Genomic DNA, 14,327 nt, shown 5'->3' on the forward strand with positions numbered 1-14,327 from the left:
AGAAAGTGATTTGTCTTTATAGACCGTAATGAAGTTTGACAACACGGAGGAATCGACGTGTGAAGTCTGTCACCTCAGTATTTGGATCTTGATGACCATGGCATCATGAAAATCAGCATCATGGGAAAAATAGATAAGAAATTAAAAATACCAAGTGTGATTGGTTCCGTGAATGAAGATGAAAAGGCTCATTAAAACAGGACAAAATGCACAAAAACCAAAATCTAATCACAAAAGCCGTCTACACCAAATACAGACAGAAATGGAGATTAAATGTCTAATATGACTACCTGCCTGAATAATTTGTCTTTTCTCATTGGGGAATTAATAAAAAAAGAACTGTACGTGATGCAGTAGTGGAACAGAATGTCACCAGATCTAAAAAGGACAATGATTTGAAAAGACAGTACATACATAAATAAGAGTGTAGACAAAGACACAGACATACCCAGTCTTGTGTTCATTCTTAGACACCGTACAATGCCATAAACTCAAATAACCCCATCCATTACCCTGTCTGCCTGTGCCGGTCTCCTTTTCTAACCCGAACACTGGTCTGTGTGAGGGTGGGTGGGAAATAAGTGTCCTGATTGTAATTGTGAGATCATTTGACACCACATGTACAGTACAGAAAAAGAATCAAAGAGAAACACAAAAGGAACTGAGCTCATAAGAGAAGTTAACAGTTACAGTGGATCAGCCTCTTCAGAACATGTGACATTTAAAAGAACAAACACGTGCGGACGGAGGGAACGGAGATGAAGAGCTCAAAAATGAAAAAAAAAAGATGATAAGGAAAAGGAGGACTTACAAAAAGGAAGAAAACAGTGCTCTATAGAAAAAAGAGAGACCCGGGCAGTAAAATATCAGCCACTCTATCGCTGTGGTGACAGGGGTCACTCTGGGAAAAGGAAATCAATGCTGACAGCAATGACTCACAGGTCAACACTTTGCCCTGTATGCGAGTGTGTGTATGTGTGTCTCTTTGTGTGTGTATGTGTGTCTCTGTGTGTTGTGTGTGTGTGTTTCAATTATGCATATGCTCATGGTAAGTATGTGTATGTGTTAGTGTGTATGCAGGACTCGTGATTACATGAAAGCATCCAAAAGAGGAGCTGGTGCAAATGAAAAATGAGATTCAATCCATTAAAAGGTGAAGTGAAAATTTAATGAAAGATGTAGGCAGATTGGCTTCCTCTGTCACCAAATTGAAAGTTGTTATACATCAGTTTTTTGATGTCACGGTAGCACCAGCATTTCAGACAAAAACCACTCATTTGTGTTCCAAAAAAAAAAAAGCTGTTATCTTTACAGTCCATAGAGGCAGCCTTGACACACAGAACCAAGAGCACAGCAGGAGAATCCAGGCAACGGGTGGCACTTAGGTCACACATGGAGGAGGCAGAACACGTACTCAGTGAGCCCAGTGATTAAAGTGTGAATTATCTGAGCGCATCGTCTGCTGCGTTCACTAAGAAGCTGGCAGGAGTAGAAGTGCAGAATGTCTTGAGTGACTTTTGAGGACATTTGTGTTTGCACACACGGCCCCTTCCAATCAATCTCCAGAGAAATGGATGTGCTCTGGATGATCAGTGAATCTCTGAAAGCAGCTTTGGTTGCTCCGCTAGGTGCTGTGCAGACTTTTAAAATGGATCGGTTGGTTAATGTTGTTAGTATAGCCGTGTTCTTGTGCCATGTGTAGTCCTGCATAAAAAAATAAGGTGTAAAAACACACATCCAAGAAAGAACACACATGGAGAGTGTAAAAGCAGTATGTGTGTATGCAAGTCAAAGTGGTCCAGGGGACATACTACCACAGGAGTGACTTTAAGCACTGTGACAGGTGTCTATACGGTACTGGTGCTTCTCCATTATACAAGCAAGCTGAGCCGATATGAAAATGGGATGTCAAAAGACTGCCAGCCACTGATCGGCATAGTGTATTTAGCGACGGCACTGCCAAAAACCGGCGATCGGGAGACAAATCACGACAGGTTTCAGCTCAGTGACTGTGTCAGACGGAGTAATTAACAAATATTTTATTATTAATGTATATTAACTGATTCTAATGATTCAGTGCACCCAAAACGACTGCTTTGCTTGTCACTAGTTTGGAAAAAGTGCCATTCGTCTGTGTGTGGACTGATTTTGTCACTGTGACAGCATCACAACCACAAAAGAAACATTCACCAGGTTTTAGCATTGTTACGGAGACCAAATACAAACCCATGTTTGACTGTCTTAGTATGACGATCATTTCCAAACAATGAGTTATGAAGTATGTTGTATTTATGTGCTTTCTGGTGGACTATTATTGCGCTATATTATAAAAAATAAAATTCAAAAAGCCAAAGTCAGACTGGGCCCAGTTGCGTGTCCTCGTTTGCTCGAGTCTACAGCAATCTGGTCACCAAGCAAAGACACACAATTACACACAGACACAAAAGACAAACAACCCTTTCTCCACCAATCATAAAACATTCATATTCCAGTGCAACTGCAACGTGACAATGAGAAGACCTGACGCACGTAGAGGTCAGTAGCTAATATAGGTAGGCTGTGTGTGTCTGTGTACGCATGCCTTATATACCCTTGGGTTAGCAGGAGCTACGACCTGCTTACATTATTAAGGTGAGTAGTAGACTGTGTTATGTATGCCTAAACAGCCAGTCAATTCATTGCAGATGCAATCCCCTAAGTACATGAATGAGCGCACTGCTTTCTCTCATTCTCTGTGAACTGTAAAGGAGAGAAAATATTGGTGTGGTGCAGCATGCTTCAGATAAATCAGAAACAGGAGCAAATTAATAATAAGGAATAAAACAACATTAGCTGATTAAGTATGTATGGCAGAGTGGCAGCTGTAATTTACAGGCAGCTGGGTTTGGTGTCCGGAATAAGGTCTCATTACAGACCCCAATGTGTGTGTATGGGTTTGTGTAAGTGTGTGTCCAACCTGTTAGTAATCCGTCACCAGTGGTCTCAGCTTTATGAAAAGACTCGCCATCTATGATAATGAGCTTTGTGAAGGTTATGACCACAGTAAACTCATTTGTTAGAGGAGGGGCTTACGTGCATGTGTGTGTCTGTCTGCATGCGTGTGTGTTGGGTGTAATACAAACCATATCATTAAAGAGAGGTGAGGGAATATAGTATTAAAGCAATGGTGCACATGCTGAGGGGCATAGAGCCACCGCAGTGGGGGCGTGGATGACCAGGGGGAAAAATATATGGAGTGAAAGTTGAATTAATATGATTTATGTACGATGAATAAACAAACACAAGTTTGCTGATGCTACTGCCCTGACCTTTTGATCACTAAAATTCAGCTTTCCCTGATCATTGTTGATGATTGAAAAAAAAAAAAAGAAGAAGAAAAAGTGGTTTTGGGGCCTGGAATCAACTGTATTATTATAGTTATGGTCAAAATCAGCAGAGTGCATAAGTGAGAAAAAAGATGCAAGAGTGAGAGAAACAGGGCAAATTACGTGGATGTTGCATCACATCAGTTAATTTCATCACTCACTTTTAAAACAAACAGAACAGACGGTATAGGAGGGCAAGGATGTGGAAAATAGTCAAACAAATAGTTTCACTTCGGATCTGTTCATTAATCTAAACCGAAGGAAAAAACAGTGGTAGTGGATAAAAGACTAAAAGATGTACTTTTAGTCATAGGGATATTAAAAAGTATAGTGAAAGTAAGTTTAGTGCAAGAAAGAAACTAAGAAAAATTATAACAGACAAGAGTTTTAACAAGAGATACTTGGGTTTTTTTTTTTACACATTCTCTATAACTCTCTTTCTTTCCTTGTTTCTTCTTATCCCCACCCACTTCTTTTCCTTTGTTTCTGCCTTTAACCTCATCACATTCTCCTGTCTCGTCCTGTCTTGTTCGCTTGCCCCTCACCCGTGTCTCCTCTTTCTTTCCTTTTCTCATTTAATTTTTTATCTGGAAATAGCCATCCATTTATGCAATCACTCCATTTTTGCTCTATCCTCCATTCCTTTTGTCTGGAGTTCAGTCAACTGAAAGCAACAGAGGAGAAAAAACAAAAAAGAAAAGCAGGAACGTGTGTGTGCGTGTGTGTGTGTGAGTCATGCGTGCGACTAATGTTGATGTGACTGGAAAGGACATGCCAGTGTCTTCTTCCTCTATGTCAAAGCCTACATGTTGTTTATGCACCAACACATACGCATACTTATGAGCATATGCGTATAGAATCAAATGCAGGATGAACCTACAGCATATATGAATACTTATATTGTATATCCACACAACTTTGTATTCCAAATATTCTTGCAGATGTGTATTGCCTGTCTATAGAGCCAGTGTTGTATTTAAGACTTGACTCTAAAGTGGTAAAATTCTAGTTCTTCTTCTTCATTGCATAATGGTTGAAACATGTTTTAAATGGTGCATTTAACCAAATAAGGAGATACCAGACCCCCAGTTGCATATGTTGCCTCAAGTTGCACAATCACATTTTTCACACTCTGCTGCAAATGATGATCTACAGTGGTTTTATGTTTCCCCACAGCAGGTTCCATTGCAATACATGTCGAAAACATTAGCATAGACTGTGTCAGGGATGCAAACAGTATGTGTTATCATTGTATTGTGTCAGGAAAAGAGGAGTATCAAAGTACTATTTCCCTTTGTCTGACCTGTCCATATTCAACATTCATTTTAAACTGATAAACAAAAAAAACTTGTGGAATTAGTTAATAAATTAATGTCAATTTTCTATGAACAGCTCATCAATGAAATTAAACTAACTGTTTAAGCCCTACTATGTTCCAGTCCACATCCTCAAAACACTGTTGGTGCATTTTATTTGCTGTAAAGGTTCCGTCTACTACACCGTAACAAAAAAATATTTAACAAAACAGCTTAGTGAGCCACAGTCGTCCCATTGTATCAGATGGACTGCTTACAGTTCCATCCTGTGGCTGATATATTAACAAAGGTTTACAAGGGCAGAGCACTACATATGTAAGTTTGGCCTTATGGCTGACCTTACAATGCACTTAGTATCCTGCACGGGGAGTAATGCTGCAGCCACTCCTACAAGCCATTTATTCCAGCTAACGACGGTCAAGCACTCATAAATCAGCATTAGGAACCTCTTTGGCCCGCTCTCTCTCGTTTAGTTTCCCCTCTCTTCGGCTCCCTCCTTTCCCTCCAATATTTTCTCTCGCTTTGTCTCATGCCGTCTTGTCTTTGCCCTTGTCCACTTATTTTTACATTTTATCTCTTACATTTTACAATCTTCACACTTACAGCCCCTCTTGTCCCAACTTTCTCCCTCTTTTTCTATTAATACTAATCACAAATTCTTTCAGTTGATCTCATTCTCCTTTTTTTTTTTTAATAAGATAAACAAGTTTCCTCTTGTGTATGTCTCTCTCTCTTTCTTTGCCTCCCTTACTCCTCATTTTTGTTTCCACCCTTGATGTTGTTTATGAATCTCTCCTCTAGTCCGCTGCCATCCATCCTCTCACCCTGTCCTGCTGACAATTCCTTTCCCTGCAGATAGAGACGGTGTCCCTGAAATGTCTAACCTGGTATTGGCACCTCTATTGATTTTAATTAAGCTAATTAGTTCATTATTCCAAGGATCAAATGGGGGCATCCATTATGGCATAGCGAAAGACTGGGGGTTGGAGAGGGTCTGGGGAAGGGTAGGGGCAGCGGAGTTAATATGGTAATGAAGACGATCAATTATCACTCACAGCAAAGTCATTAACAACAGCATTAGCATAGTCAACCATCGCAACCCTCTGACCTCCCTGCCCTCCCTGCCCTCGCTTTCTCACACTACTGCTCTCCCTGCAAGCAGCTGCTTCACAAGCAAATGTATATGTGTGAGCGAGGAAGGAAGCCACAGAGACAGAGAATAATAAAGGTCACAAAGTTCAGAGATGGTTATTAATGCAGACCTGAGACCCAGATTACACATATTCCTGTTGACTTGAGCAGAGCAGTCACTACAGCGGGCGGGTTGCCAGGTTTGCGGCGACTGCTTTTATAATAACCAAAAACATGGACAGTATATAGGCCAGCCAGACTCATTCTGTTCTTGAACACTGATAGAAAATAAAGTATATATCAATAATGCTATTAAAATTAATCTCCCTGAACTGCTGGGAAATGGATATGCATACATTTGTGTCACTGCTGCCACATGGAAACAAATTAAAGCTGTTCTTAATGCATCTGTGTATGGATTCAAACAGTCGTAGCGATTCCAAAAATGGGCCTGTTCTCATCCAATAGCTACGGCATAACTTACAGACGTCTTCTTTTATGTACTGTTTTGCAGAGCCACAGGCGGGGATGAAAAACGAGTCTTGAGAGTGCTACTACAGTGGTTGCACAACATGACAGGAAAAATTACATTCTCATTAGCATGAATTAAGCCATGAGACCAATTTCCTCATTTTGCTCCAGTGCCTTAAGATTTTAATAGCCCCTGTTCTGAGGTTTATGGGGAATGTCATAAATAGTCACTTTGTGTATCGCACGAAGAGTTGAGACTTCCATCACAGCCGGAGACGTTCCCAGCATTCGATCAGCAAATACAGCTCACGCTTGTTATAACCGCTTAGTTTATTTCTTTTACAGTTGCGAAATAAATTAGGTCTTATTTGTTAACCAAGTAAACATGACAAGTTTGAGGTGGTATACGAGTGCAATACGTTCACTTTAAGCCCCAGCACAGGAAAACATATTTCTAGAGCAAATTAAGAGTCCTGAAAATGTATTAGCAAATGTGTGGGTATTTTAACGAAGTCTGGTATGGTAATCATTTAAAAATTGTGTGGGAATGAGATGGCAAGTTGAGTGAATCAAAGAGAAGGTCAGTGATCCCTCATGATCCCTACTGATCTACACTGATCTACACTGATCCCCCTCAGGTCATCACAGTCCTCCATACTGCCCCTCAGGCCAAGGGCCAAAGACTAGGAATTAAAACATGAACTACACAAACAGAGATTTACACAGCATGCACATAATGTATAAAACAGTGTACCAATGTGCCTGTTAAATGCACATCATCATCATCATCATCATCCGAAAGTAGAAAATAGAAAATGTGAAAAATAAGACTCACATCAATGTTGTGCATTTGTCCAGTTTGGTGGATGAGTTGTGTGATGGAACTGATGTCTGACCGCAGATGTTGAAGATGCCGACTAAGCTCTAGGGTTTACCTCGGTTGAATCAGGCCCTAAAAAAAAAAAAAGCATTCAGGGATTAGAGACACAGGACTGAGAATGAGGAAACAATGAGAAAAACATGAGAACCGTGCAACATTTTGACCATTCACTCAACCTTCTCATGCTAAAAGATTTAAGGCTGCATTATGCCAAAGAAGAAGGGATATGTTTACCAACCATGTGAGACAAAAAGGTATCTGGAACGGTGATCGTGGATCAACCAACCTTAAACTGCACAACTACTGTCCAATTAACCTTTTTCATGTCCACAGCCTGCTGCGGTGTGTGCGGCAGAAACATCGTGGAAAAAAAGATAATGGTTTAACCATGCCTGTTCGCATTTACCTAATTGCATGTCTCAAATTAAGGATGAGTGCTTCATCCTTCCTCCAACTGTCATTGAAACCAAAATTGGCAACCATCTGGACAATAAAACTATTTTTAAGTGAGATACTGATTCCCTGCCAGCTCCAGAAGTTGCTCTATAGCTGCCCTTGAGCCTTTGACCTGCCTGGAATAAAGCTAGAGGAAAATACTTCTCTATGGGGATCAATAAAGTGCCAGTTTTATTGCACTATATGATTACTAATCCTTGCGCTGCCAAAAGCTGCCAAAACGACTGTCCAATAAGAATATCACACAGAAGATTGAAGGAAATGACTAAATGGAAAGTTTCCCCATAGGTTTTCCAAAAACTCAGCTATAATATAAATGTTGTTTTTTTTTCTTTTATTGTAACAAAATGACACAATGAAAGTTCAGCATTTTCTGTCCCCCTTTTACCAGCTGGAAATGGAGCTAATGATAGAAAATAGAAAAGTGATACTGGAAAGAGCACCACAAGCAGAGCGAGTCTACACCGGAATACGGATTATTAACGCTGTTTTTGAGCCCAACTCCAAGTGGAATAACCAAGTGTATATTTAATTACTTCAAAATCCATGTTGGTGAATAGAAATATTTTAGTGTTAGAGCTTGTTGCTACAGGTAAAAAGGTAAAAACCATGGTCATGTACAACATTACAAATGTAAGTTTTAACCTGGGTGCAACAGTCACTTTTACAACGACAACACTGCCAAATGGGACATGTTTATTACAGAAAACATTCTTCCTTAAATGTAGGCGCCTGGAGTCCATTTAAAAGTTAACTACAGGTTAAAACAGATGTTCAGTGTTATTCACAAAGCACTGTGTAATGACATGGTGTCTGTCTATGGATGACAAATAAACAACAGTCTAATCACAGCAGTCTAGAACAGACAAAACAAGACTTGGATTTCATGACATTATGACCACAAAACTAACTCTGTTTAGTGTCCATTACAGTTCATCCCTATTGTGCATCAAACAGGCCATACACTACGATTCAATCAGATGTTAGCCAAGCTCCCATTACAGAGCCCACTGCATCGTTTACATGGTGGAACGGCCCATAAGTAGCTCTAAATGCTCTTCATTTGATTGGATTTCACATTAGAGACATCAGAGCAGAAAACACACTGTTGTCCCCCGACTACCCTAATAGACTGTTGAGTGAGGCAGTCCATTTGTTTGTATTTGTTTACCAATCTAGACCCTGAAAATATACAAAGTAACATAAACGGACACTGGGCGCATCGTTCAGGAAGGGTGAAAATGGAGATTCAAAAGCTCAGAAGGCAGTTCAATAGCAGGGCAACAAACTATTATACTCAATCACGCTGTGTGTCTTCAGCTGCAAAAAGAGGCTGTTGTCACTAACAATCAGTTTTACAAATTTTTTCTCACCTATTCCCCTTGAGTTGCAATTTTTTTTAATCTACAAGAGAAAAATAAATTGTTGCAGGGTCTAAAATTCCATTACTTACAACACATCTGAAAACTAATAAAGGTCTTGGCCATTTTCACTATTCAGTAAACACGTATTGTGCTGTAGTTGGCAAGAAACATTAATATTGTACAGCCTACTCGGTAAAGGCACCTGAAAAGGCCCTATGAAAGGAGGAGTTGGTAATTTTTGCTGCTAAGGAAATGCAATGCCAATAAAATAAAATCAGTTTTAAATGAGTGAAAGTTAAAAATGGACATGCTTTGTATGCTGAGAAATGCAAGCATTTTATTGCAGTGACCTTTGTGACCAGCGTGGAGAGCACACAAAGCTAGCCCCCTGACCTTCACTATAATAGCCGATAAGTACTTTGGTGTATAATAGGCCATAATTACTTTTCTGTGTGCAAAACCCACTCAAAAGAGTGAATATTGATAGAAGCGTTGACATTACTGAAATGGAACAATATCTTAAGGTCCCTCCATCAAGTGGTGATGATGTCTTTGTAGTCCTGCTCCACGTTAATACAAACTTTTAAAAGAAAGAAGAGCAAAGAAAAAGCTTCTTTTTTCCCTCCATGCAATCTGGTCCATGGAGAAAAAAAAAAAATAGAAAATTGTTTTCTCATCCAGAAAATGGTTGGGGTCGCACAGCTATTAATATAGATCAATAATGTGACGTAATTATAAAGTGCTCACCTTCTTTATCAGTTTTGATGCAGCTTTTTCTGACTCAATCTTTTAACACCAGGTCTTGACAAACAACTACTGAGTCCTCAAACCACCATTAAACAAAGACTCCATGGTTGTCTGGGCTGCTTCACTATATTGCCACAAATCTGTGATAAGTGATATATTATTACAATTTTTGCCAATTAATCTAATTATATCAAGTGTCATTTCAAGTGATTACATTTTAGAAAATTACAGAGACCTTCTGCCTCTTAGAGTGCAATGTTTCATCAAAATAAAAAAAAACCTACAAGTTGTTTTTCTCTTCTTTATTTGTTTTATTATTCTTTTAAATGGAATAATGTGAATTATGAAATATTCTAAACATCCCTATATACACAAAAAAACCACAAAGCTTTACGTAAATACCCTAAATATTTATGGAAATCTTATTATTTATTTTTTTCTAATAGATAATTGTCGAATAAAAAAAAAAACTCATTACACTGAAATGCTATAAAGAACATTTGCATCCACTTTAATGATCAAATGTGTGTGGCTTCATTACCGATTTGGAAAGGGGGTCGGCTCCCGTCTGCAGTTCCTCAATGGTCTGAAGCAGTAACTGGTTCTGGTCTGTGAGGTCATTCACATAAGACTGCAGGAAATCCTCTTTCATCTGGAAGAATAACAGCACAGCAGGATCAAACTATGGGTTATTTGCGGTGTTTTTTAACAAGCAGACAGCAGAACCACACAGTGTGGGCTCTTTTTTTTTTCCCCTTCTGTAATACAAATTGTTTTACTTTGTTAAGCCAGATAAATCAGTGACAAACAAAATCCACGTTCAAACCAAGAGACATTGAACATATAGTTTGTGCATCACAGGCTGCATTCATGTGGGCCGGACCCAGCAATTTTGCATTATTTTGGGGAAACATTGTGTTTCTCACTCACAAATCAACCAAAAAAATATTTGGAACCATGGTCACTGACAAAGGTTATTATGTTAAATTATTCATGCAACGTTTCACAAAACGTTATGCTGCATATTAGAACCAGAAGTAAATCACTCTATTGGAAAAACTTCTCTCACTGGTCAAACGGTTGTTTCTTACGAGGCATCATAAGTGAGGTTAGATACCACTTTGGCACTGAATGAAGACTGAATCAAAGGGGGGGGGGAGAAAAAAGGGCTTTAACACTTCCAATGAAGGCCTCACAGGGGAAATATAAGAGCTCTAAAGAAAATCAGGATTACAGAATCTCAACATGTATATTTTATTTAGTTGGATCTAACCCTTGTGTCTTCAGGGTATTCCCACCGAGATGAAGACCCTGATTTAAAAGGGAGATGCATTGAGTGGGGAGTCAATAGTCTCACAAGGAAGGCTGTGATTCTTATATTTTGAGCCAAAAACATCTCTGAAGACAAAAACTGCTGTAACCATAACGGTGGTAAAACCCAGCGTTGATGTGTTGAGATGCCGTCCAACGGCTGACCACAGCTTTATAGTCTGTTGTGGTCAATCTTCAACTGATCTATATACACATTTATTTAATCGGCTAATAGGGTGAAATATCTCATTGCAATTTGTTCTGATGCACATTATGACTGATTAGATTTGCAATATAATTTCTTTAGTAAAGATTCAAGCTGCAGTTAAAGTTTTAAAAACAAGATACCATCACAAAGTGACACAATCAAAATATTAACCACTACATGCTAATGCAAAGATGAGAATTAAAAGTTATGAAATCAAAAGCTATATCTTCTTCTCGAGGGGCATTTACATTTATTATTATTATTAATTGTATAGAACTTTAGACAAATGGTTTTATTTTCCAAACCAACTGGCCCTGCCAGACAAGGTGGTCAAGTAAGCTTAGTTTTTTTTATTACAACCCACCCAAGATTCACAATAGATGACCTTCTGAACTGTGTTGTTAGACGGAATACACCATGAGCAGGGCAGAGGTAGTTTGTCAGGTGTTACAGCAGACTCAGCAAGATGCTATTCCCCGCTGCTGCTTAGTCTTTGGAAGAACGCTTTACTGAGTTCAAATGTTTAAAGAAAATAGGTCAACTGAACATATTCCACAGCTGACATAGTATATTAAAGTCCCACTACAGTCTTTCAGCATCTTTTTTTTATCAGTATTACAAGAGTTGATATACACAACTACAGGAAAATCAACATGCACATAAGTTCTATGGCTTCATTTTACATAAAACAGGAGAAAGAAAAAGTTAAATCGCAACCGATTCTTTCTCATCTCGTACCACGGACTGCTTCCCCATCACTGACTGAACAGAGCAGAGAGAGAGAGATGTGTGTGTGTGTGTGTGAAAAAAACGGTTAAAAGTCTACAAATGTGCCATGTTAGCAACACTGCCTGTAAAAGCCATCTTGATGACACAACTGAAACCCGTTTGAGCCCATATGTTTTGAAAAAGCAGTGGCCAATGTGGAAAATGACAACTAACAAATAATGCAACTTCATGACTCAGTCACATGGCATTCAGCTGACCAATAGTATAACTTATTTCATCAATCAGCATTGTTGAGTCAACGCCGTACAAGTGCGGTGCCATGCAGTCAAAATATGCAATAATTGCAACTCTGTCAAAGGGGAGAGGAGATCCATTGAAGTTAAGAGTGGTTTTATCTGTACATTTCTGTAGAAGCTGTCCACTACAACCAAAATAAACAAGCACTTTAAACCACCTCCTGAAATATTATTAACTACCATTACCTTGCCCTAAGGAGAATGATTTTACAAATGATGCATTTTAAGTTGTACAGTTGAATGCAGCAATTATGCATTTAATGTCTGCCAGCTTTGGAGCAGAATTTTTTTTGGTGATTGCCTTAAAGCAAAGGGGGAAAAAATCTAATATGAATTATTTAATTGATAAGGATTTTTTTTGTTTCGTTTTGTTGGGGGGGGGGGGGGGCTAACTTGGAAACATCATGAATCCTGCAGCAGGTTCATGGATGAATGTTCACTTTTTTTTTAGTGGACAACCTTTCTGATTAACTGTGCACATCAACCTTTCGGACTTTGGAGCTCCTGGGTTCTAAACACATAACCTTGTTAAGCAGGCCCTCAACTGAGGCCAGCTAACCGAAACCCATCTCTGAAACCTTGTTACACTAGCTTTGATGCAGAGCTCAGCTCACACAGGCTACATTCTGAGCCTAAATGATGTCACATGACAACCCTGATGATTAGAAACCTCTCTTTTTTAAATATGAGGGTGGATTTGTGTTCCTGATCTCCGCTTCTCAGATGGAAACATAATGCAATTTGCCACCTGTTACAAGTGCTGTGGCTTTATGAAAGCACCCCTGTGCTTCCTACTGTCATTTGTCTGACAGGACAGAGGTCATCTTCTGATGTCCGAGTTATGGTGAACAGGAGGCTCTTTGATTTGTATCGGATGGATGATAACATAATGACAACAGATGCTGCAGAAGAAGACACATCCTGGAGAGTCTGTGGGTCTGAACGTGGTCCTCAATAATTAACTTTTTAAAAGACTTATGCTACTGACATGAAATGGGGGGGGGGGTGTCCTAAAGTGTAACCAAAAGATTCCAAACAGCTTTCACAGATAATGAGCAATGTTATAACAATGCCACTATCTGCCATTTAACAATTTCAATCACACTATTGTCAATTTAAGTCTGGTTCACACCACATGATTTTCAGACAGATAATCTGCAAGTTTCGCAAGTCGTGACAAATCACACCTAATATGCATGTTATGGGCAGTCACCAAGTGTGAAATATACAAAGACGCGGCCCATCGACACCCACCATTGCCTCCCCAGTGTTTCGCAAATGCCACTCTCATTTCGAGAAAGCTGGATCTCTTTTTTCCACTTACATTTTTAGTACACAAAAACAAAAAATATATTGTTTTATATTGTTCTTGACAAAGAGGATGCACTTCACCCCTTTTCCATGGGATTGCTTTGTTATTAGCTATCAATATTTAATTAAACATCTGTCTTGTTGTTATATTTCCCTTACTTGAGTCAAAGTTACAAAAGGTACAGTACCATAGCAAGCTGGAGTTTTGATCCGAGACTGAGGATTACAACTACAAGAGCCAATCACAGACAAGGGTAGGGTGACAAAGGCAGGGAATACAACACCAGTTCAGAGAGAAAAAGAAATATAACATCTAAATGTGACAGACCACAGCACTGCTTCAATAAACGCCAAGAGGTCGACCTAGAGACATGAAATCCAGCTAAATTAAACCAATCATTCCCTATATTACTCCTCACATCAGTCAATGGCTCCTTCTTGTGAAAGACTGCTAAGCATCTGTTCACCAGTCACTCATTTACAGTACAGTACAGTGGGTTCAAATCCCAGGACGGGCCAAGGGCTGGGGTGCCCCTGAGCAAGGCACCCAACACCCCATTGCTCCAAGATGGATTAAACGCAGAGGTCAAATTCACTATCACAAATGTGTGCAAAACGAACAAATTCCAATTTCAAATTGTATTATATTCAGAAACATTCTCTGCTCTTATACATACATTCATACATACATACATATACACCCATCAATGGAAACCAAGCAGGTGAACATTGCTATTCAATG

The 14,327-nt window shown here is 39.2% G+C and overlaps 1 protein-coding gene across 3 annotated transcripts in view; it reads right to left on the minus strand.

Annotated features, from left to right (window-relative positions):
- The window catches only part of LOC131469942 (golgin subfamily A member 6-like protein 22), a 103,870-nt gene that overhangs the window by 87,910 nt on the left and 1,633 nt on the right, over positions 1-14,327 (minus strand). For all 3 annotated transcript variants that reach the window (XM_058645412.1, XM_058645403.1, XM_058645419.1), the window contains exons 2-3: positions 10,272-10,382; positions 7,119-7,235 (exon numbers count right to left, since the gene is read on the minus strand). In XM_058645412.1, coding sequence (XP_058501395.1) covers positions 7,119-7,133 — 15 coding nt within the window. In that variant the 5' untranslated portion in view covers positions 7,134-7,235; positions 10,272-10,382. The remainder of the gene's footprint in view (positions 1-7,118; positions 7,236-10,271; positions 10,383-14,327) is intronic.

This window comes from Solea solea, chromosome 1 (genome assembly GCF_958295425.1).
Source record: "Solea solea chromosome 1, fSolSol10.1, whole genome shotgun sequence".
Classification (NCBI taxonomy): Eukaryota; Metazoa; Chordata; class Actinopteri; order Pleuronectiformes; family Soleidae; genus Solea; species Solea solea.